At 39.0% G+C, this 25,341-nt stretch overlaps 1 protein-coding gene across 2 annotated transcripts in view; it reads left to right on the top strand.

The window, feature by feature from the left end:
- The window catches only part of LOC127801455 (protein NUCLEOLAR FACTOR 1), a 79,702-nt gene that overhangs the window by 44,321 nt on the left and 10,040 nt on the right, over positions 1-25,341 (top strand). For both annotated transcript variants that reach the window (XM_052336641.1, XM_052336649.1), the window contains exons 12-18: positions 955-1,027; positions 5,249-5,308; positions 5,982-6,020; positions 6,160-6,248; positions 7,192-7,256; positions 18,301-18,347; positions 22,680-22,739. In XM_052336641.1, the coding sequence (XP_052192601.1) occupies positions 955-1,027; positions 5,249-5,308; positions 5,982-6,020; positions 6,160-6,248; positions 7,192-7,256; positions 18,301-18,347; positions 22,680-22,739 (433 nt within the window). The remainder of the gene's footprint in view (positions 1-954; positions 1,028-5,248; positions 5,309-5,981; positions 6,021-6,159; positions 6,249-7,191; positions 7,257-18,300; positions 18,348-22,679; positions 22,740-25,341) is intronic.

Consider the following 25,341-nt stretch of genomic DNA (forward strand, 5'->3'; position numbering starts at 1 on the left):
TGAAATTAGTGGCTTACTGGTCTTGGACTTCTTTGGTTTGTTTCTTGAGAAATTTGAAATGTTATTCATATTAGGTTGGTTTGTGCATGCAATATTAAGAGATAGAGGTTTTCCTTGAACGTTCTGGATGATCTTTTTAGTTGCTTATTTACCTTGTTGGAAATTTCTGGCTTTTTGCAGTGATGGGCCTTATTAGACTCTTAAGTCAACTAGAGAAAATTATTTCCGTTAATGAACAAGAGAAACTTGGTACAGAGAATGAGACATAGGGTTTGGGGAGAACTTCTATTTTTACTCTCCATTTCACAAGCGGGATCCTTACATGAAATTCAGAGTGCAGCAGGGGTTCATATCGTATTTTTTGTTTTTGAAGAATAAAAATCACATGATCTGAGTGAATTTTCTATTTTATTAAATTCTATATAATGGATAACAACTTTCTAGTGGTAGGAAATGGAGTGGAAATTGTTACCTGCTGCTATGGTTTTGAATTTCCTTATATAAGTATAGGTCCTCAATGTTTGGCTAAAAAAGAATCACTAGGGCAGCAAAGAAGACTGTCTAGGTATGCATTCTGCTGCAATTCTAAGTAAAATATAAGTTGATGTTATGTGCTACCGTTATATATTTCCAAGAAAGAGTAATTGGATGGTCTTTAAAGATTGGAGCCTGATGTGGGTGCCGGAGATTTGTATGATTGCTCAGTGGGCCGCTAACTTTTGATGCCTTCATCGTTGTGTTGATGACATACAACAATTGTCTTACAATATGATAATTTTTGGATTGCTTATCATTGCCCTGCAGCAATTCTGAGTACATGTTTGTTTTCATTTTAAGGGTTGAAGGTTACTAGAAACATGATAGGTTTTACATTACATAATTTCAGTATTGCACTTAGCTTTGCATTAACTATTATCTTATTGATTTATGATTTCATATTTTTAATTTTTGTAGGAAGAGTATAAAGCTGTATGGTGATTTCTATTCATCTGACATGATTATTGCCTCTCCTCTTGGTTTAATCACTGTAAGGTTTTTCTGCTCCTCTCTTGTTTTTTTTCATTTGTATGTTTGTGGAAATATTAAGTTCTGTTTTGATGGATGAACAGTACTGTATTTGATTAATCAACGTGTGTTTGTGAGAAAGATTCCTTGAGGAAAATAAAACAAGGTTGTTGAGCATGAAAACTGGCCACGAAACAAATAGCAAACAATAGAGGGGAAACAAACATGAGTATATGGCTTAGTAAGGCCTACCAGAAGTGCATGGGTGCAGAGGATGTGCAACATATATGCATTTGTTACATGACAAAACATTTTATCAACCACGAGACTCGGCTGACCTGGTAAGTGCGTCACTTGGAACAGGCTATCAAACTTCCAAGATGTTCCCTCAAACGGGAATCTGCCCTGTCAAGTTGTGGCTAGCGTCCCTTCGTTAGCACCAAGAACTTTTTGTGGAAGCCAGTATTGCAATTACCTAATCAAATGAGCACAGCAAACACACCCTAGATCACCATCCCAGATGTCCATGGACCGGTTTCAAAGCATCATTTACGCACAACACCACATGTTCATGCCAAGACAATTCCATGCACATGCAATGCACCACACAAGTTGCGTACCCTAGATAGTCCTTACCTATCTCCTTTGTCCTCTGTTGGCTCGAATTTCCATCTTGCGAAATCACATGTCACACATGCACATCAACATTAGGATGCAGGTTTCGCTCTAGGGATCCAAACTGTACAACATTTACGTAAAATCCCTCCACTTTCATAAATTAAGCTTTGTCCCTAGGTTTTATAAAATCGCTCCAAAACCCAAAATCTTTACATGCAATCCCATCATGACCCCTAGGGTCTTCTTTTATCTCATTTCCAGCCCTTAAGCTCTCAGATTATTGCACAAAAGCCCTTGTAATTTCACAAAATTGCATGCAGCTCTGCAGCTAAGACTTTTGGTTTATTAAACTTCGAATTAATCCTCGATTTCTTGCAATTTCCTCACATGTAAGCACTAACCAAGGTAAACCTCGATTTATTGCAATTTCTTCACATGCAAGCACTAATCATCGTCAAAGGACTCCATTAGGGGTAAATACACCCAAAAATTGGAAGGAAATTGGGCTGAAACCTTGAAGAAATGGGCTTACCCAAACTACCCCTGTTTTGCTGCAGCCCTGGCCAGAAATTAAACCAGCTCAAACTCTGTGTTTTGCTCTGTTTTTCTCTGAATCAGCACATGCATTAGTTGTACCAGGAGGTAGAGGTTCTTTCCAAGCAAACCACAGCTAAAAACCTGCTTGGAAAAGGGTGATAATGGACTTCATCGAAGCTGTCCTGTGTTCCGCATCACAACGGCTTCTTGTCCCTTTTTAGGCCATTACTCCAGCCTCTTCTGATGATTTCTTGTTCTAGCGAACCTCTAGGTTTTTTTTTCTTCCTCCTCCTCTTGTCTTCCTTTTTTTTTCTTTCTTTCTTGCTTTGCTTCTTGCTGTTTCTGGTGAGTGCTGCGTGGTTATCTCTGAGTGTAATTTCTATAAATTACACATTTACCCATATCTTCATGTTTTCTCACTTTAACTTCATTAAATCTCACATAAACCCCAAATAACCTTCCTTAATTCACTTGGGCCCCTTTTTATTTCACTTGGGTCCTCATAAGTTTCCCAAAATTCCATAAATGCCTTATTAAATTTCTTGGCATTCTTAATTTTTCACTATTGCCCCAAGCTTTTATTCTTTAACTTTTGAGGACCCTCAGGAATCCTCAAAACATTCTAGGGTCATCCCTCCGGGGTCTACTCAAGCCCCATTGAGCTCCTTGGATTTTACCTTTTACCCCTTTTCCTTCTGCAATCGAGAAGAGCATGTAATATGGGTATTACAAGAAACAACCAGTGGTCATTGATTGTTGACTGCCAATGACCACTGGGTTAATTTGGGCTTAATCAAACCCAGATTTTGTATATGTGTTCACCGGAAATAGAGATATGTTAATTTGGGTTCAATCAAACCCAGATTTTGTATATGCATTCACCAAAGAAGAAGAAGAAGCAGCTTTTTACATATAAGGTCATTCATGAGTATTTAACTTGGGTTAACTAATGCAGAGGGGAAATTGCTACATGGTATTAAACCTCAATGGTACTCATTATATTTTTTCAAACGTTAGGGGTAGTTTTTGCACTTTTCTGAACATTAGGGGTACCACATGTAATTTTCCCTTTTTTTTTGAAGGTACTCAAATTCCCAATCCGTAGTTGCCCCACCCTTGCAATGAAGGCAAACTTGATCCTGGCCAACAAAATGATACCTGAACTCATCTCCTAAGCCACCCCAAAGGAAGTCTATTTTCACCTTGTCAAGATTTCTAATTACTGGCAGAAACCAAAATAAGGAGAAGACATCGGGAGGGAGACTCAATTGTGAACTTGGTAGTGACTCTACCTCCTTCGGAGAGGTGTGATTGTTTTTAGGAAGCTAAACCCATTCCAAACCATATCATCTTTAAATAATGCCCCTAATGGAAGACCCAGATAAGTAGAAGGACGATTACCTACCTTACAACCTGAGGCTGCTAGAGTCTTATTTCCATAATCTTGCCCACCACTAGGACACCACTTTTACCCAAATCAGTCTTTGAGCTTGATATGGCTTCAGCAAATGACGACACCTATCAAGAAACCCAAATCTCTCTCTGATGTAGCACAACAAATCAAGGTATAGTTCACAAATAGGAGAACAGCATGAGGGCAGGTAACTCCCAAATTAATCCCATCCACAACACCCTTAAATCACCCTTTACTATCTGCCATTATGGGAGCCTCCAAGTCCATGACCACAGTAAAAAGAAATAGATAAATAGTGCGCTGCTGTCTAAGCCCCCTAGAACTATCAAAAAGTCTCTCAGGACTCCATTGGTGATCAGGTACTTAATCGTTGAAATACAAGAACTGATCCACTTCCAGCACTTGGATCTAAACCACATGTAATTTAAATGGAATAACATAAAGTTCCAGCTAACATGGTTATCAGTCTCTGAATTTATCCTGCTTGCAGATAAGGCCCTTAGACCCACTTTTCAACCTAGCATCTAAAACACTCATTGGCCACCAACATTGTATCAAGAGTATGGTGACCCTAAAAAAAGCATTTTGAGCACTAAAAATTAGGACCCCTATCACTTTCTTAAGCCTAATCAGAAATCTGGAAATCTAATTATTCTCTGTTTTTTTTTTTGCTAAGTAATTCTTTTTGGATTTTCATTTATGGTTTATTAAACTGTCTTTCCATTCAAAATGCTGCTTGAGGTTGCACTTACCGTACCTTAATGCTGGATGTTCATCTACAAACAACATCCCTTAATGCTGGATCTTCATCTGGAAATCCTTGCTTGGGTACTGTGTCCTTGTATCTGTGCAATTCAAAAACAAACAAGACAAATAATCTATGACACAAATAACTTTCCAAATGTAAAGTTGCTAGAGTTGGAGTTGGAGTTGGATTTTTAGGTTTCTTATGTCAGTCCTTTATGGAACTTGTGTTGATCCATGCATTTTGGATTCGTGCATTCCCTTCTGTTATGTAGTTTTCCTGATGTATGCTTATGTGCTTAACAAAGCACCTATTGCAAGTCATGACCTATTGTCCTTTTTGAAGCTTTAGATTCAAATAGTACATGCCAGGATAGGATTTGGTGTTATATTTTATTGTTAAATTTATTTTAATTATTTTCCTTATGTGAAAACATTAATGTAATTGAGATGAGGATGTTATGGTGGCATATTCTATCTAATGCATGACTTTCCACAGATAAGTCAATGCCTAAGTCATTATAAAGTCATCATTCCATGGAATTAGAATGAGGTTATCAATAATAAGAGAGTAGTTCCAATTGAAGATAAGTTGCATGAGACAATTAAAATAGTTTGATAATGTGAGTAGAAGATCAATAGATGCTTCTACGAGGAGAGTGGATGCAATAGAACAAATGTAAAACAAAATAAGTAGAATAATCAAGAAAAACTTGGTGGTGAAGTCTTAGGCATGAGTTGAATTATAATGACATTAGAGAAGATATATTCATAAATAGAGTTGATTAGCAAGCTAGAATCCATGTTACCAAACCCACCTAGTGGGTTAAGTGTTCATGTGTTTTTGCTCATGATGATCCCACTTATTGACTCTAGTATATTTTTGCTGAGATGATAATTGACTCCAGATATTTTGCTGGTCTTTGTCAGAAAATTGGGGTGGCTGAGGAAGAAAAGGGAAAAGACATTGATTATCTTTCTTCTATAGAGGTACGTATATCATATTCATTGAAGATGAACCCCCCATCCCCCCGGGGCCCTTTTTCAAAAGTATGCTCGCACAGAGACTTCAAATCTGAGGACTCAATACTTTTAGAAAGTTGTTATCCTTAAACTTGTTTGGATCTCAGGAATTTGTAAAACTATTTTTCAGATTGTTTTTATTTTCAACCGGTATAGGAACACTTCTTTAAATTGGAAGGTTTATTCATTTTGGGAAGTAGGCAGTCAAGTCTCTCACTCCAGTTGCATTATGGTACTAAACCCTCATAACTTCTGTTAGGCTAAGTCTCTTTTGTCTAAGAGAGGAGCACTTGCCTCTTTCCAGGAGGTTAGTTACCTACAGTCTCTAATGAAAGGTCTTAGTGGGATATGTGTCTTTAGCTGTGTCATTTCTTAGCTCTATTTGATCCTCCTGGAAAACCTATAGAAATTGAAAGGAAATAGACAATCTCTCTCTCTCTCTCACACACACACACGCACACGCACACACTTTGAGAAGTTGACTGTCAATTTAATAGACAGTCATTCACTCAGTGAAAGGTGTCTTGGGGAAAGAAAAAACAGAGGGGGGGGGGGGGGGGGGAGGTTAATGACCATCACTTAAGTTATAGACTTTGTTCTTGCCAACTCCTTGATTGATTGAGACAAACTTCATGGACAGGTTTTGATTATTGATCATGCAGATGTAATAGCAATGCAGGTAATTCTGTGACTACTTTCTTTTTTTATATTAAATTGTCGTCATTTTTAATAATCTTTAGTTCTGGTATTTAATTGTATCATTATTATTTTGGTTTCTGTATTGTTACTTTCGTTTCATATTCCAATAAACTCTGCAGAATTGGTTCCATGTGAATAAAATTGTTGAACAATTGAACTGCATACCATCCAAGCAGCATGGAACTGATGTTATGCGCATTAGACAATGGTACATTCTTAAATTCTGTTTCTTAATATATAATTGCTGACAGAACCTCCACAAAGGTTTCCATTCCACATTCCAGGCTTTTATTGTTCAGGAATGTTATATGCTAGTTAATGGTTTCATATAGTTCTAGAATTTATCACAATTTGTTAGAATGTTGTCTCAAGCAAATCCAGAATATTTGCAGTAAGGATGCATCGGATTTTAGGGGGTATAAATAGGCGGTTTTCAGCTTTGTAAATAGATTTAAGTTGGGGGGCAAAACCAGAAATGTCTATACTGGTTATAAGTTCCTAGAAGTTAACGCCCTATTTGCTATAAATAGGACAATAGTCTAGGCATAGGGATGCATTATTCATTCTCACGAGAAAGAAAAGAGAGAAAAGGCTGTGTGTGTTAGAATAGTCTTTGTAATCTTGAAGTCTTGTAATTGTGAGAGTGAGGGATTGTACTGTGATCATTCTGAATCAAAGGCTGCTCTCGGGAGGTTTTAGAGGCTGGATGTAGAGCCAATTCAATTGGCTTGAACCAGGATAAATCAGCTGTCTCATATGGTTTGCGTATTTCTTTCTTGTTCAGTTTTATGCTTTCAAATTTCTGTTCTTTATTATCTGTTTGTGTTGTGGTTTGTTGGCCGGTGAGTTGAGAGTGTGTTGGGCAGTGTTTGATTGGTTTCTTGCGTGTGTTTAAAGGCTGCCAGTGCTCCCAATTATAACACAATTAAAATGTCTTATTTTTCTTCTTTTATTAGTTTTTCAACCCCTTGCTCAGTAGCATGAAGTTGCCAAGATTTTTTTAATATATAACTGCTGTGACAGGTGTGCTCTCCTCAGGCATGTGGAACCCATTTAATTGTTGATGAGAGAATGGATCTTCTAGCATGTTGTAGTGTTATGTTTTTCTTATGCTAACCTTGAGTCTTTGTGTTGACTATTTTGATTGTTAGGTATCTTGATGGACATGCACGATTCTATCGGCAAACAATAATTTTGGGTTCTTTATCAAATCCAGGTATGATGTTTCTATAGTATTAGGTATGTTGAGAGCCAACATTGTAATATAAAAGATAAAGTTAACCTTTTATCTAACAGTTTAAGCTTTTAGATTAGATGGTTGTTACCAATTCAAGAAGGTAGAATATGGTTATATATATTGCACTTTATAACATCTATGTGATTATTCCTGCAGTTACACTCACTGGGTAAATAGAATCCTTGAACATACATGTTTTTTTCTCTTGCATCATTTTGTTGCTTTAATTTTCCTTCTAGCAATTGCTATTAGTTGTATCATGGATAAGTCAAATAAAAAGACACCAAGCCTTACCCCCACTAGGCGGGGTTGGCTACATGGATTTTAATTCGCCAATCATTTGTGTGCCATATAGTGGGATAAATGCTGGATATGTTGTTGTTGTTTAATCATTTGTGTGTCATGCCTAACAGTTCGCCACCAAATTTTTCTTGGTTTCTCCATGTTTCTTTTGATACCAACTTCTTCCATTCCGTCCACTCCCCTGATAGGAGCATTCATTGGTCTTTTTCTCATATGATCAAGCCATCTTAGCATCTCAAGTATCTTATACTAAATATGAATAGCTTCAACTTATTTATGAATCACCTTATTTCTAATTTTGTCTTTTCTTGTATGGCTACACATCTACCTTGACATCCTCATCTTTGTTTTGTAGATGTTAATGCTTCATTACCCAACATTTTGTGGCAGATAATAGAATTGAACTAACAGCCATCCAATAAAACTTTTATTTTTAGCTTTACTTTAAAGTCGCTTAACAAGTTAGAAATGCTGTTCTATTTTAGCCATCATGACTTAAAATTTTGTGGGTACCATCATGAATAATCTTCCGATCTTTTTAGACAATTGATGTGAGATATTTGAACTGATCTTTTTTAATGATCTTTAAGTCTTTCCGTAACATCATCCACACTATGGTTTTGGTAAATTTACATTCAATATATTTAGTTTTTGATCTACTCAAAGCATTTAGATTTTAAGATTCCCTGCCATACCCCAAGCTTAATATTTTCACGCCTTCTATTGTCCCAAGACTATGACTATGATCTGCAAATGCATATATCAAGGCACCTTTTTTTTTTAAATGTTCCTAGTGAGTTCATCCATCACTAGTGCAAAGAGATAAGGGTTAAATGCAGATCCTTAATACAGTTCTATTCTAACATGTTTCTATTCCATGATAAAACAACATATCAAGCTTTTTTTCTGCTATGTGGTTTCTATTATAGGATGTATAACTTTAATAACTTGTATTTCTGAATGTAGATATTACTTGGCCTTCCTTCTTCTCTAATTGGACCATAATACTTATTTGTTTACTATATCAAAGGCCTTTTCTAAATCTATAAACACTATATGTAAATATTTTTTAATCTCTAGACCTTTCTATTGGGTACCTCGGCAAGTATATAGCTTCTATTCTAGACCTACCATGTGTGAAACCAAATTGATTTTTTTACATCTTGGCTTCTATTCTTCATCTTTACTTAAGCTTAATCACCCTCTCCCAAAGTTTCATTGTGTGGCTAGTTAGCTTGATCCCTTTATAATTTCAACAATTTTGAACATCTACTTTGTTTTTTTTGTAAATAGGTGCTAGAGTTCTTTTCCCCATTTGTTAGACATCATCTTTGATATGTGGATCATATTGAATAGTTTTGTTAACCATAAAACTTTAATGCAGATGTTACCCGTAGAACTAGGGCTGGATAGTTAAAATGGAAAGTGAATCTAGTGTTTTATGTGATTGTAAGATTTTGTTAAAGCTGAAGGGAAAAATTTATAGGACTTGTCAACGATTGGAAAGACTGATCTTGTCCTTATTCTCGGACACGATCAAATTAGCATTGATGGGTAATTGATTGATTGGTTCTGATTATTTGTTTCCTAAAACAGAAGATTGTCATGAGACAGGGGAGAAATCTGAATTTTGCGGCTAAATTTTGTGTTTAGATTCGGATACTACCTATTCTGTATTGCTTAAGTATTTTATTCCCTTGCTTGTATTTCTTTTTTAGCTGGATAGTTTGTTAAGGCAGTTCTGCCAGGTGTCCAGGTGCTAGAATAGGACAAATTAGTTGGTTAGAGGTGGTGTGATCTACTGTGGCAGCACCCACGGAACAAGCTATATATTCTTGTTCCTTCTTCTGTAATGGTATTGGGAAATTCAATCAAAAACTCAAATACTCTCCCTTTTACTTCTGTTATTCTCTTTCTCTTTCTCTACATTTTCTTCTCCTTTCTTCTTCTCTGTTCCAACACTCTTCCGATTCTCGCTGAATTAGGAGAGTTGCTAATTGTCACAGCACTGCCATGACAAAGATGTATATTCTAGATTTAGATTGCTGTATCTTTCTATTCTAAGCTATATCTTTCTATTAGTTGTTGTGTCCTAAAGCTGTATAAGTTTTCAAAACCAGGTTTGGAGACTCTCTTATTTAATTTCTTAGAAACTTCCTAAGTTAGTGAGGAAGTCCTGTATATAATTGGATTTGCCCGTTCAATGGGAATAAGATTGAAAAACATTCTTTGCACATCCTCTTTAACATGGTATAAGAGCCATAGGATTATAGGCGTTGTTTTCTAATTGGCGTGGCCTTCATCAATTTTCTTTTCAAGACACTATGTCTAATACTCAAAATCCCATACAAGACTTAGCCAATTCCAGCAATACAATGGAAATTCCGTTTGCTGGAACCAATTGTGGAGAAGCACCGGGAGAGTTACAAAACATTCAAGGAGCTTACCGGTTGAATGGTAAGAATTACTTAAAGTGGTCTCAATTAATCTGCACGTTCTTAAAGCGAAAAGGGAAATTGAGCCACTTGTTGGGCACGGGTCCTAAGGAGGGAAATCTAGCGTTTGCAGCATAGGATGAGGAAGATTCCTCGGTGATGTCCTGGTTATGGAACTCCCTAGTTCCATAAATCAGTGATATAGTGAGGTTCTTAACAACAACCAAGGACATTTGGGAGGCAATCAAGCTTACATATCCCAAGGTCCGTGATGCAGCACAGATCTACGAGATTAGGACCAAAGTGGCAGCCACAAAACAAGGTACAAGATCCATCACATAGTATGCAAATGTTTTCTATGGCAGGAATTGGATCATTACCAATGCCTTAAGATGAAATGCAGTGAAGATGTTGCATTACAGAAGAGATTTGTGGAAAAGGAGAGGACATATGACTTCCTAGCCCGACTCAACATGGAGTTTGATGCGGTAAGAGTTCAAATCTTTGGTAAAGAGGATTTACCCTCTCTAAATGAAGTAATTTCCGTAGTTCGTTTTGAAAAAGGAAGAAGAGGAGTAATGCTGAACAATCCTCTAATAGAGAGTTCAGCCCTTGTGTCTCTAAAGGCTGCTAACAAAGAACCTAGAGAGGAGAATAAGGCTGGGGATAGAGATAGAGACTCTCTATGGTGTACCTTTTGTAAAAACCTAGGCACACCATAGAGAAGTTCTTGAAGCTACACGGAAAGCCATCCGAAGGAGGACAACTGAGGGGCCAAGGTCAAGTCTATATGACTAGTAGCCACTGGCAAGTTGAACAAAAGGATTCAAAAGCAGGGAGATGGCTTAGAGCTTAAGAGGGTTGAAATTGAAAGGCTGAGAAACTTTCTGGAGTCCGTTGACAAGAAAGTTGAGAAAGGTGCCTGTTCTCTCGCACTAATAGGTATTTCCTCTCATTCTTTTACCCTACATGCTTTAGGAATAACCCAACCTAACTCATGGATCCTTGATTCTGGGGCAACAAATCACATGACCCCTTCTTCACATCTTTTTGTTACCTATAGCCCTTGTTCAAGCTCTAGAAAAATTGCTATGGCAGATGGTTCTTTAACCACTATTGTTGGCTAAGGGGATATTATCCTTAATGAGCATCTCACTCTTAAAAATGTCCTTCATGTCCCTAAATTATTCACTAACCTCATCTTTATCCAAAAGCTTATCTTAGATACCAATTGCAATGTTAATTTCTATTCTACTCTCTGTGAGATTTAGGAACTGAACAAGAAGAGGACAATTGGGCTTGCTAAAGCTAGGGTTGGTCTATACTATCTTGTGGAATCGGGTGAGCAAGAGAAAAAAGAGGAGGTTCCCCTTGTGTCATGCTTGGCCCAATCCAACAATGATTAGCTATGGTCACATCACTATTGTCTCAGTCATCCTTCATTTTTTACTCTTAGGTCATGTTTCCAGCTTTATTTAAGGCTCTTGATGTTAAACGTTTTCACTGTTCTGTTTGTGAATTTGCTAAGCATAAAAGAGTGACCTATCATTCATCTAATAAAAAAACTTCTCTTCAGTTCTCTTTAATTCATAGTGATGTTTGGGGCCCTTCAACCATTCCCAATATTTCTAGGGCACAATGGTTCATAGTGTTTGTTGATGACTGCACTAGAGGTGTGACTATATCTGTTGAAAAATAAATCTGTAGTACAATTTTTCCTATGTTTTATAACATGGTAAAAAATCTATTTGGGTGGAAATTAGGAAACTTAGGTCTGATAATGCCAAAGACTTCTTCAATCAGTCCTTATCAAGTTTCTTTCGACAAAGAGGGATTATCCATGAGTCCTCCTGCTCTCATACTCCTCAATAGAATGGAGTGACTGAGAGGAAGAATGGCCATCTACTTGCTGTTATCAGAGCGCTTCTTTTCCACCATAATGTTCTTAAATATTTTGGGGAGAAGTAGCTCTAACAACCACTTTTCTTGTCAATAGATTGCCTTCTCAAACTCTTGAATCTCATAGCCCCATTCAACTCCTAACCAAACACTTTTCTAATGTCCATTTCACTAGCTGTTGGAAATCTAAAGTGTTTGGATTTGTCCATGTTCATACTTCTAATAGAGGCAAGTTAGATCCTCATGCTCTAAAATGCATCTTTGTTGGATACTGCTCTACCCAAAAGGGTTACTGGTGCTACTACTCCCCTTCCAAGAAATTATTTGTCAGCTGATGTGACTTTTGCTGAAAACATGCCTTACTTAGGCTATTCTCATCAAAGTTAGAATCCAGTCTTAACGGATTCGGGTTAGATTCCTTCTCTACTTGATCTTAATCTTTTATCATCCGTCCTTCCATCTGTTGGTCCCAAGGATTCATCAGGCATGATTCTGGAGGAGCTCGTACCAGGTACTCCCCGCCCACTAGAAGTATACTCAAGGAGAAAGGGTTGCCCCTAGGGTATAAGTTGAGGGGTCGGATGAGCAATATGTCGGTGTCAATCCATTGGGTTGCGAGTTCGATCCTCGCCCTGTGCAAGGGCTAAAAGCCCAACCTGCGATTTACCTCCCCTGGTATAATCGAGGGCACGAGCACCGGGGGACGTGCAAGGATGGTCATCCCAAGGAGGAAAGGGTTGGTTTCTTCCCCTATGTAGGTACCAACATCCAATTCTAGTCCTAAACCTATTGATGCCAACACTAACAAGTCCAACAATCCTCTTGACAACTCATCGAGTAATTCTTGTGTTGAACACTGTACCTGTTGTTGAGCCTACTGAACTCGTGCATGAAATACAAACCTCTAAGTGTGATTTTGATTGGCTTATTGCACTTAGAAAGGGCACTATAACCTGTACCAAGCATCATTTGCATCTGTTTCTATCCTATTCCAGATTATCATCCCCACATGAAACTTTTCTGACCAGCCTTTATACCATTCCTATTCCCAAGACTTTTCTTGAAGTTGTAGGGGATGAGAATTAGAAGAATGCTATGGAAGTCGAGATGGTAGCCCTAGAAAAGAATCAAATATAGGAGCTTGTTCCATTGCCTATGGGGAAACACCCGGTAGGTAGCAAATGGATCTATATAGTGAAATATAAGTCTGATGGGACTTTAGACAGATATAAGGCAAGGCTGGTGGCCAAGGGATACACTCAATTGTATGGGGTAGATTACCTAGATACCTTTGCACTGGTTGCAAAGTTAAACACAGTCAGGGTTATCTTGTCCTTGTTTGCTAATCTAGGATGGCCATTGCAACAATATGATGTAAAGAATGTATTTTTGCATGGGGATCTAGAAGAAGAAGTTTACATGGACTTACCACCAGGATATGGTCCAACCACTCAGAAGAATGTAGTGTGCAAGCTGAAAAAGGCTCTATATGGCCTAAAACAATCCCCAAGGGCTTGGTTTCACTGGTTTGCCAAGGTGATGCTTACCCTTGAGTATAGACAAAGCTAAGGGGATCACTCCCTATTCATTCATCACTCGGCCATAAGGGGAGTGACGGTGTTATGTAGATGATATTGTGGTCACCGGAAATGATGAGGAAGGCAAGAATAAACTCAGAGAGTGTTTCATTATTAAGTTTGAAAAAAAGGAATTTGGGAGATTAAAATCCTTTTTGGGCATAGAAGTAACACACTCAAAGGAAGGCATTTTTATTTCTCAACAGAAATATATTGTGGATCTCCTAATCGAGACTGGATTGCTAGGCTATAAGGCTGGGGACAATCCAATTGAACCTAATCACAAGTTGGGAGAGGTTCCTAAAGATAGTGTGGTTGATAAAGGGTCCTATCAAAGGCTAGTGTGGAGGCGGATTTACCTAGCCCATACTCTGCCAACATGATAGAACTAAGCATGTTGAAGTGGATAGGCATTTTATTAAGGAAAAGTTGGATAGCGGCCTGATTTGTACCCCATACATCTCTTCTAATGATCTTCTGGCAAATATTTTAACCAAAGGGTTACCTGCAACCGTGTGTCAAAGAATGATTAGCAAGTTTGGAATGGATGATATCCATTCTAAATCTTAAGGGGGAGTGTCAACGATTGGGAAGACTAATCTTGTCCTTATTCTCAAACAAGATTAGATCAGCATTGATTGGTAATTGATTGATTGGTACTAATTATTTGTTTCCTAAAATAGAATATGTATATTTTGGATTTAGATTGTTGTATTTTTCTATTCTAAGTTGTATCTTTCTATTAGTTGTCTCCTAAAGCCATATAAGTTTCCAAAACCAGGTTTGGAAACTCTCTTATTTAATTTCTTTGAAACCTCCTAAGTTAGTGAGGAAGTTCTATATATAATTGGATCTACCCGTTCAATGTGAATAAGATTAAAAAACATTCTTTTCACGTCTTCTTTGATAGGACTAACTTTATTGAATGGCACAGAATGTTGGACAGTAAAGCTCCAATATGTGCAAAATATGGGTGCAATGCAGAGGAGGATGCCAAGAGGGATATGCGCCCATACGAGAAGAAATGAAATTATTAATAATGTTTTTTTGTGATAAGGTTAGAGTGGTCTTATTGAAGATAAGATGTTTTGGACTCAATTAAGATGGTTTGGCCATGTATGAAGAAGACTAACAGGTACTCCTACGATGAGAGTGGATGGAATGGAGTGAGTATTTAGTAAAAGAGATACAAGAGTAAGAAAAACTTGGTAGGAAACACTTAAGTATGATATTAGCTAGAAGGGCTTACAAAAAATAAGGCTATAGACAGAAATGATGGGAGAGAGAGAGAGAGCATTCATGTAGCTGATCCCATGTGTCATGATCCTAGGAGCAATAGAGGAGAGAGAGCATTCATGTAGCTGATCCCATGTGTCATGACCCTAGGAGCAATAGAGGGGTATTATTGTAATAGAGTATAATAGTTTGTTAGGGATATTTTACAATTTGTTAGGAGCACATGAGTGTTGTTAGAAATTAGTTAAGCAGCTAGTTATGTCTATAAAAAGGCCAATTGTAAGAGGATGGATATCATGTGAAATGAAAATGGAAATCCTATCTTCCTAATTCTCTCTATCCCTCTCTCGGTTCTTCTCTAATTCTCCCTTCCTTTTATGCCAATTTCTCCCCCTTCTTCAATTCTATCATTCTTATTTCTCCCCCTAATTCTAATCACAAACCTAGCTAACCCTAGGAATGTGACAAATGGTATCAGAGCCCCTCATTCCACGGTATTCAATTCAATCGTTCTCTAGAGCTGTAAATGAGTTGGTTGATTTTTCTTTTTCGTTGTAATTTCTATCGCCGATACATAGCGGAGTCCGACGACCTCTGTTAACCGCAACAGAACTGGTGATCTTGGCAGCCAAACAAAGGCAGGTCGACTGGCGAGCATGCCGGAGGCTATGCGAGCGGACATTCGTTCGCTAGAAGCAGCAGTCCGTCGAAGGACGTGAACCACCAAGCGTTAATGTCTATAGCGGACGTCCAAGGCGATCGTGAATCCATTGGAGGTGAAGCGGACGACCTAGAGGGTTACGATTGGAGTAGGTGGTGCGGTTTGGTCGGGTAACTAGAGTAGGTGGTCGAAGATTGACATGAACGGCCAGGAGGACAATTAGTGTGGTGAGTTCCGAAGTGAACGCAATTGTTGCAGTGGTTCTTGCGATCGTGGGACGAGGCTGTGGATGTCACGGTTGTTGTCAAATTACGGTTGGTGATTGGGCAGAACTAGGGGAAGGAAGCTTCGATGCATCACTGGCTTGACAGTCATTGGCAAGAGGTTTGCGACTGGTAGTGATTGCGATTGTAGCGGACAGACAACGAAGCTTCCGACCAGTGCGTGGTTGGTGTTACCACTCTGACCAGTTGGCGATTCTGACCCAGAAGGTGAGACGCGAATCTGGGCGACTTCTTGAACCCATCGCACTTGCTATTAGATTTCGAAAATACTGGGCAATTTAGGAGGTTGGATCAATTTGGTAGCCTAGCCATAATTTTGATTAGAATTTAAAGGCTGATTCAGATTTAGGCGGCTGTTAGCGGCCATTTTAGAAGTAGGTGGTAGCCTCATGGTTGGAATTTCGGCTGTTGAAATGGATAGTAGCAAGATCTAGAGGTTGTTTCTCTATTGTTGTTGAGACAGCGCTAAGTGATTTCTGTTGAGCCAGATTAGCATCAATCGAACAAGGAGGCGAAGCTGAGAAAAGCCAACTTCGGCTCAAAATTGAAGACGACGCAGGCCGAAAGAGTTTCGACAGGATGCCGAGTTGAATTTGAGGCAAATTAGAGGGCGAACAAAAGCGGGTAGTAAGCAATCGTTGAAAAACCGACAGGGCAATCCAAGAAGAGGACTTGGATCAGAGGTGCTAAAATTCAGATCTAGGTCGTTGCTGGTGACTAAGGTGATTCAGTGGAGATCATTCTGGCAATCTTTCGTTTCGGAATTGGATTGACGGCTTGTTGATTTGTGGCCATGGCAGAGGGAATGAGGATGGAACGATTGGAAACTAGGACGAACAATCTAGAAATTGGTGTCAAGTAGCTCCAAGTGGAGGCAAGTTGCTATCGAGCAGAATGTGTTGCAACAAGAAAAGCAATCACAGAAGAATGTGCTGTGATAGTAAACGGAATCAAGGACCTCTAGAGATAGCCAGATGACTTTTTGATCCTATTTTCACATAAATTTTTGGTCAATATTCCAACTTAATGTTTTCCTTAAAGAATATTCTACTTCCTTAATTTAGATTGGATATGAGAGTTGCAATGAAAAGCATGGGCTACAACCTAAAGGTTATACTAAGAGCAGCCAGCAGATTGGAGGTATTCCTAAGGTTGTTGACACCCTAAGATTAGGAAGGGATGATGCAATGGAGGAAAACTTGGGACGAGGAGTTGGGGGAACTCACCCCACACCATTGGGTCCCGCGGATGGACATTCCCGCATTTGAAAGAGGTAGGCCTCGATGGTGGATCAGGAGGTGCGAACGGATGTTCTATCAATACTAAGTGGCAGAAAGAGAGAATGTTAATATGGTTGCAGCCTATTTAGATGATGTAGTTGATGCTTGGTTCCTAAATTGGTGTAGAGGGAGGGTGGAATGGAGTTGGCCAGAATTTGTAAGCGACTTGTGTACCCGATTTGGAGAAAGGACCAAAATCGATGTTATTAAAGGAGCTTCAAACGTTGCTAATCAAGTAGTGCAAGGAGCTAATGAGAAGTATGAGACTGATGAAGTCCTAAGAATGGGAATGGTAGTTGCAATGAATGAGGAAAAACCTGAATCGAATCAAACAATTCAGAGTGACAAGAAAGAAAAGGCAATTGTTGAAGAAGAGATTGAGGTTCTACTGGAGGAAAAATCTGCTGAAAGTGTGCCTTTGGTGTACTCCAACAATTAGAAAGTAAAAGTCTCTCCATTTGAGGTCTCTACTGAAGATAAGGAAGGAGAAGAGGTTGTGAAACAGGGAGAGGACATGACTACACCAACCTTGGAGTTTGAAGGAGGACTGATAACTCCTTTGGAACCATTTTCAAAGGCAATGGGGAAGAGGTGGATGGCTGAACTTGGTGTTGCAGCAAGTAATAATACTTTATTGTTGAGGAAAAAGAAAAGAGAAACAACAACTTAGCTGGTGAAGAAGAAACTAGTTGGTGAAGATAGGCATTGGATGAAGAAACAACTTAGCTGTAATAGGTTTCTTGGGGACAAAAAACCTTTTAAGGTGGGGGAATTGTCATGACCCTAGGAACAATAGAGGGGTATTATTGTAATAGGGTATAATAGTTTATTAGGGATATTTTGTAATTTGTTAAGAGCACATGGGTGCTGTTAGAAATCAGTTAAGTAGCTAGCTATGCTTATAAAAAGGCCAATTGTAAGAGGATGGATATCATGTGAAATGAAATGAAGATCCTATCTTCCTAATTCTCTTTGTCCCTCTCGGTTCTTCTCTAATTCTCTCTCCTTTTTCTACTAATTTCTCTCCCTCTTTCAATTCTATCATTCTTATTTCTCCCCCTAATTCCAATCACAACCCTGTCTAACCCTAGGAATGTGACACCACGTAGTGGGATAAAGGCTTGGTATGCTTATGTTGTTGCTATACACACATACACACACACCATGGATAAGGCAAGTGGAAAAAATAATTTGATAATTATTTTCTAAAATTATTTGATAGTTATTTTTTAGATTTACAATGTTCTATTTGTGCTTGTGCTTTTCTACGAACCTGATTACTAGCTTTAACCATCTTAGACTTAGAAAATGAATTGATCCTAATATATCTTTGTACTTTCTTTTCCAGACATCAATATCCTGTTTAATCATCACTGTTTTAACCATCAAGGAAAGGTAAATATTCATCATTTGAGCATATGCTACATCTTTTTTTTTCAAGGTTTTGTTACTTTGTACTTGATGCAAATCAGTTAAAAAATTGTTTCAAAGCATGAAGTTGACAAGATAATTTTGAATCTTAAATTATTCACTTCTATTGCGAAGCTTAAAATATTTGCTTGAGTTCTGCCCGTGTTTGAAGTACATGTTATAACGGCCCGCTCCCACCTACAGGCGCTACCGATGAATAATCTCCTAGATTACTCACACAACACTAAACTAATGAAGAGATGGACTATGTTTAATTGGGAAACGTCTTAGGTGGGGACTAGGCTTCGTCTTTCCCTTCGTTCCACTTAAGGAGTCGGTCCCAAAACATAAAAAGAAACACAGTGGACAGGATCTGGAAACTCGAGTGAGCTTCACCTTTCTTCAGCTCGTCTCACCACAAGCCAAAGGTGACTCAGGCACAAAACTAGCACATCAAATATTTACTAAGTATTGGGAATTTATGAGAAGTACCTCTTTGATCCTAAAACTTGGCTCCACCAAACAAGCCACTAACAACCAGAAGTCTACACAATCATATACTACATTATACTGATTACAACAAACTGGATACCATCCAGCGCCCAACAACATACACATTCATCCACCAGGATATATATACATACATGAGATAATACAATTCACAACACAGGAAACAACGCTAGTCGTCACTTCAACCTCCTGGCATCATCCCTGCTTGTATCTGAACTCCTAATATCTACAACACGAGATAAAACCTCATGAGTCACAATGACTTAGTAAGAGTGCAAATGAATGTAAACAAGATAATATATGAGATGCAATGACAAGTAAGTATGCATGAATGGCGAGGCATCATTGCCCTCTGAACCCACCTATTCGAGGTATTAACCTCCCAAATTACCCCTAGCATTCATCTAGTCTCTCCCATGGCCATAGGACTCCACTAGACCACCTATAGAACATGCACCACACACAACTGCACACAACATATATTTATTAATATTATAAACCATTTGCAAGGCTGCCACCCTTGGGGCCATCCATTACCTGGCTTGAAGTCTTATCTCTTTCACGAGCGAGAATGCTAGTCCGAACTTCAAACACTTCTAGGATCACCGCCCCCTCGGTTGACCCTAGATGAAATCACAAAACCCAACAAGAGAAATTAAACCAGGGTTTATATTTTTGCCATACACTGCAAAATCACCCATTAACAACTTCCAACTAACCCCAACCGAGGGTCTAATCCAACCAACAATTCACATTACATCCTTTCACTTAATGCAAATAACTAGAAAGAATTAATTATTTTACCTCATCATATTTGGAGGAGAAAATCGGTCAAATGCCTATACCAACGTCGCCTCATGAGATGCCACCTTGCGCTTAAAACCTCATTTTCGAGCTTCTGACACGCTCCTCGAGCCCCAAATTAATTTTCAGAATTTTCTCTGATTTTCTGGAAATTTTTGACTATTTTTCCGACTATTTTCTCCATTTTTCAAAAATTCTTTTTTTTTTTTCTTTATTTCCTTTTCTTATTTCTTCTCCTTCTCCACTGTTCATCATCTTCTTCACTGCACCTGCCTCCTACGTGCGCGCCAGCAGCCCCGGCCACCATCCATCGCCATCTTCCAGCGCCGCTTCTCACCATCGCACGACTATCGTTGCTGCTCAAGCTTCGACCGGCCTTCATCGCGGCACAACCATGGCCGCTGCTCCATTGCCGCACAGCCACCAACGGTCGAGCGCTTGTTGCCTCTTCAGGTCGCCACTGGCCGTCGCTTTAGGCCGGCCACCCCTCGGCCGATCTCTCACGATCTCTGCTTCTCTCTTCTCTCTTGCGATGCACTCGGCCTAGCTTTGCCTCTTGAGCTCCAGCACCACAGCCATGGCCGCGACCTCTTCAAGCCGTGACCTTTGCCGCCAAAAGCTGCATCCGACCACCCACGATCGGCCATGATCGGCTATCTCTCCCGATCTCTCACTCACGATCTCTCTCTCCTCTACTCACCTTCTCCCGATCCCTTATCTCTCTCTCTATTTTGAATCCAAAGAAATTGGAGGCTTGCTTCCCAAGCTCACACATCCAATGCGCGCGCACACACACACACACACATATATATATATATATATATATATTACACAACAACCCTCCAAAAATTCCTTAACTTCACTTGAGGATTTTGATAATTTAACTTAAGGATCTATTAATTACACTTGGACCCTCTAAGGCCTTAATTTAATTACCCTTAAGCCACTTAACATATCGATTTCTCCAAAATTAATAATCGGCATTTACTCAGAAATACCGATTTTGTTCCTGCGCCTGCTTAGGACCTTCTCTCCACCCTAAAATACCTCAAGGTTGCCTCACTCGCAAAATCGGACTACCCCTAGGGTCTCCTCAGCTTCTCGGAGGTCCCTTACGACCATTTGGTACCGACACCCATTCGGGCTTATACAGAAATTATTTCGCAAACTATTCCCGATCTAACTACTTCTAGTGTTATTAGCCTCGCGTCGAGACACTTACCAATCTTATGCCTTCTTCCCTAGACATCCAAGTCCTGGGTTTTCCCTGCTGTCAATTTGGTAAATTTTATTAATTAATTCCTCGAAACAGACTTCCGGGCTTCCCGGACCACCCGAGGTCCATTTAAAATAACTGAAAATTATATCTTTTTCATCATTATGTAATACCGGGTATTACACATGTGCTAGGCCATATCAATTCTTGTCCTTTTCCTGGTGGTGGCCATGATGGTGTGGTAGCTAGGGAAACATTGCCAGGTCCCTGACTAACAAGCATTTGGAGATGATTGGAGTATTCCTGTTAGGGTTGCAACCGCAAGGAATGTTTTCTTCCGCTGCACGACTCCAACTTTGTTACTGTCATAATGGCCCCAACTTTTCTGATTCCTACTAATCCAACGTGAAATAATAATGGAAAATGGAAATCCTTCGCAACAAAATGCACTGAAGTTTACTGTAGTACCATGAAACTAGGAGAGGAACATCTAATGATTTTTTTTTTGTCTTTAATTCTCTCTTTCATTGGAGAAGTATTTGAGGATAAAAAAAGTCTTATATTTGTTGGAGTAAAGATATAAAATTAAACAAAAAATGAACTTGATTGTCACCTTGTAATCTTTGAAATATGTTGCGCTGTTAAGCTGTCGTCAAACTCTAAGATAATTTTCCACTCACGAGTCAGGTGCTCTCTCATATGACTGTTATTGTTGACTGTTTAATAAAGTCATATGATACATGTGGGTAACAGCATGATCTTGATGGTAGCATAACATTGCAACAGATTTCAAAGATTTGGAGGCGAATTTATAAACTGAAAGTTCATAATTAATTTGAAAAATAAAGATAAAATCTGGCTTATTTGGTTATCTACCCTTATTTTAATTAGTACTGTTTTTATAAATTTCATTGTTTTTTTTTTTTTTTTCATTCCCTTTTGTGGAATTTAGTATTTCTACAAGTCACTTCTACAACTAATCCTACAAATGGTTGTTTTATGGGTTTTTAGTTTTGATTCTCCTCTATACAACCTGATTCTTAATTCTTTTCAGAAAACAAACTTTAGCCATTTTCATATGAACATTTTAAACCTTGGGAAACTTTTCCTTGTTCCATGGTATTACATCTTTGGAAGAATAGTTTGTATATGACGTGAAATGGTAGAAGATTCACTCTTTCTTATCAGAGACTGTAATGCTTCTACTTACACTATTCCCAAAGTTAAACTTGTATATATGGTTTATGTAGTTCTTACTTTTTGGAAGGAGAAACTATTGGCTAAGTTCATTGATCTGTTATTTTTGGTGCAAAACGTGTAATAGGACAACCCTGGAATGTACATCAAGCTCTCTTAACACTCTGTCGTCTGCACTCGGATAGAATTAACTGAGGTGAACTAACACGTGTGAAACCAGCATGCATGGAAAACATGAGTGTAATAGGGAAAAACATGTGTAACATTACTGAACCTAGGTTCTCCTAGAGGTGAAGCTCTGATACTATGTTATGCCCTCACTTTTTCTAAACACTTGAGCTATTACCAAAGGGATTCAATAAGGATAATGTTCAATGGAGGAATGGTGATCTAATATAAATGAAATGGTTGAAAATACTCCATCCTATTTGAGAACATAATCCCTTCGCTTACTTTAGTGCTTGTTAAAAGTGATATATCTGGTTCAGGTACTCGCTACTTCAGAAGGAAATGCTGACTAGTTGAGTTCATTTATGTTTTTGTTTTATCTGTACAAAGTGTGTCACATGTAATGTCTTAGTTACTTACAGGTGAAGTTGCTAGTCCATCATAAAGGTGTTCTTCCCAAAGTATTACTTCAAGTACGACAGGTATGTATGCCTTGGTATGTTCTTCTTTCCTTCTTACTTGAGTTTATCTGAGTTGTGAGACATATCTGAGCCATTTAAGAAATAAATTCTGGTATTCAAGATGACAAAATTTCTTTGTTGCAATTTCTGGGATGAGGTTATCAGTTTTTTTTAATTGTATTTCCAAATTTTAAAGTTACAAGCTTAAGTAATCCCTTTATCTTTGATAGTCAGTGTTACGACCCTAGGATTTGCCTAGGGTCTAGGAAGGAATTTGGTAAGAAATAAAGGAAGATAGGGCAAAAAGGGAGGGAAAGAACAGAATGGACAGAATTGAGGAAGAAGACAGAAAGACGGGAGAGAGAACTAGGAGAATTGGGAGAGGGAAAATGAGAGAATTCAAATCATTCATTTAAATCATGCCTTCCTCTAACTATGCCAGCCTCTTTATAGGCTTACAATTGAGGGAAATAACTGAAAATACAACCAACTAACTACTCTAACAACCTTGTTAACTGTTTATACAAGAGTTAGTTATTCCCGCCTAATCTCTAAACTTCTATGGTTAGCTCTAATAGCTTATACACCGCGGATTCCCCCCCAACTACAGTCATATCCTCAGGGTCGTGACAATTCCCACCCCTTCAAACAATTCTTGTCCCCAAGAATTGATTGTTGTTGACCCAGTTCTCCATCCAATTCCAGCCTTAACAATCTGATTTATTTTTCTCCTTTTTTTTCTTGTGTTCCTTCTACTTCTAAGCTTTGTCCCATCATCCCTTACATTCTGTTGCTCTTGTTTTTCTTGCACAAATGAAGTGTAGACTCCAAGGATTACCATGTCAAGGCTCCCTTCTCCAATGTCAAATCTCCCGAACCAGATGACAGCAACCTCCTCTTCCACAATATCATAACTGCCGAACCAAATGGCAGCACCTTTCTCTTCCTTCACCTTCTGAATCTTGTCTACACCAAGTAACATGACAACAATACTGTCGTAGTGCCCGATATCAAAATTATTCACAACAGTAGGGGGATTTTCTTTGGCTGGAATTATCTAAACCTGTGACCCCGCCGTCTTTTCCAAAACCAAAGGCAAGGAAGCCATTCTCTTAGAATTTGCTTCCTTAGAACCATTCTTGCCTTTAGCCTCCAGTTTTTGCCTTTGGTCTAAGTCTTCATTGATTGCATGTTTCCCTTCAACAACTTCAGTATCAGCTTCCTTAGAACCGTTGTTAAGTAGTTCCAGTCCGGATTGTTTCGTTAAAGCTCCTTTAGCTACATATGGTCCTTTACAAACTTGCGAGCTGCTCTTACGATAACTTTCCGGCGGCAGTCCATGCTTTCTACAAATGGCTTCTAGTGCCAATTCTTGCAGCCTCGCGTTCTCCGCCGCTTGTTCCACCGTAGTAGGGCAGAACATTTTCACACTGAGCCTTAATGCATTGTCAAGACCATTAATGAATCTTGATACAAAGTAATGTTCTGATAGGGCTAGCTGAAAGCTCTACATTAGAGACCTTAGCTTCTCAAATCTAACCTGATAATCTGTTACCGATCCCCCCTGCCTTAATTTGTTGAACTCCATCACATCAATCCTGTTCCTCTCCCCAAATTGGTCACATAGATCTTCAGCAAAGTCAGTTCACCTGACCTCCCCTTCCCATGTTGCAGCACATAGTCCTTTAGCCATCTCCTCCATTCAATTCCTTGAAAATTCATTGCTGTAACAACCTCTTGCTCAACTTCTAGGGATCTCTTCGAAAATTTATTCCGGTACTAAAATTTAACAACCCAAGCCAATGCAATTATTGCTTCCAATTCAGCAACCTTAATCCGCTTCAGACATTACCCTAGCAGTAGCCTAGATTTGAATAAGCTTTTTAGCTGTTGCTTAACGGCCTCCAAATCAATTTCCGAAATCTGATTGAGTTTGTTCGGCCTTCAAGTTAGCTTACTATCAGCTTCCAACTCACCCTAAACCTATGCCTTAGTTACGATGAAGTAGCTAAGGACTGTCACCTTTCAAATTTCAGCTTCTTAAGAGTTTGATTGGCTCTTGTTGCAACTTCTTGTGAATCGCTGACTCTCACTTTCCCAAGTCACCAAAATTCAGTCCAAAATCACCTCACAATAGTCGCCTAGGAGAATCACCCTAATCTAGTTGCTTGGAATTCCCTTATGGACTGTTTTTGACCGCTTCTCGGAATTCCCTTATGGACCATTTTCGACCGCTACTTGGAATTCCCTTATGGACCGTTTCTGACCGTGCCTTCCTTCACAGCTCGGTCACATGCAGTGACCAAGATCCAATTGCTTTGGAACAACAACAGAAGTCACACGCAGCGGCCGCACCTTCCTTCTCGCCTTGCTCAAGGTTATGCTTCCTAATCTCCTGAATTCAATACCTCTAATCTACAATTGAATTGTTGACTATCGAACTTGCTTACAACTGATCGCTATCTACCCACAGTCAAGCAAGTTCCATAAGCGCCCCAGCTAGCGCCTTCTTCTCCACCCAATGATCATCAGAATTCACGCGAATTCAATAACTCCAGTGGAGTCACCCCCCAATCACCGTTCGATGTCTCGTTTCTGAAGCTACTTCTGTTGCGCAACTCCT

The sequence above is a fragment of the Diospyros lotus genome, chromosome 1 (genome assembly GCF_014633365.1).
Source record: "Diospyros lotus cultivar Yz01 chromosome 1, ASM1463336v1, whole genome shotgun sequence".
In the NCBI taxonomy this organism is placed as follows: Eukaryota; Viridiplantae; Streptophyta; class Magnoliopsida; order Ericales; family Ebenaceae; genus Diospyros; species Diospyros lotus.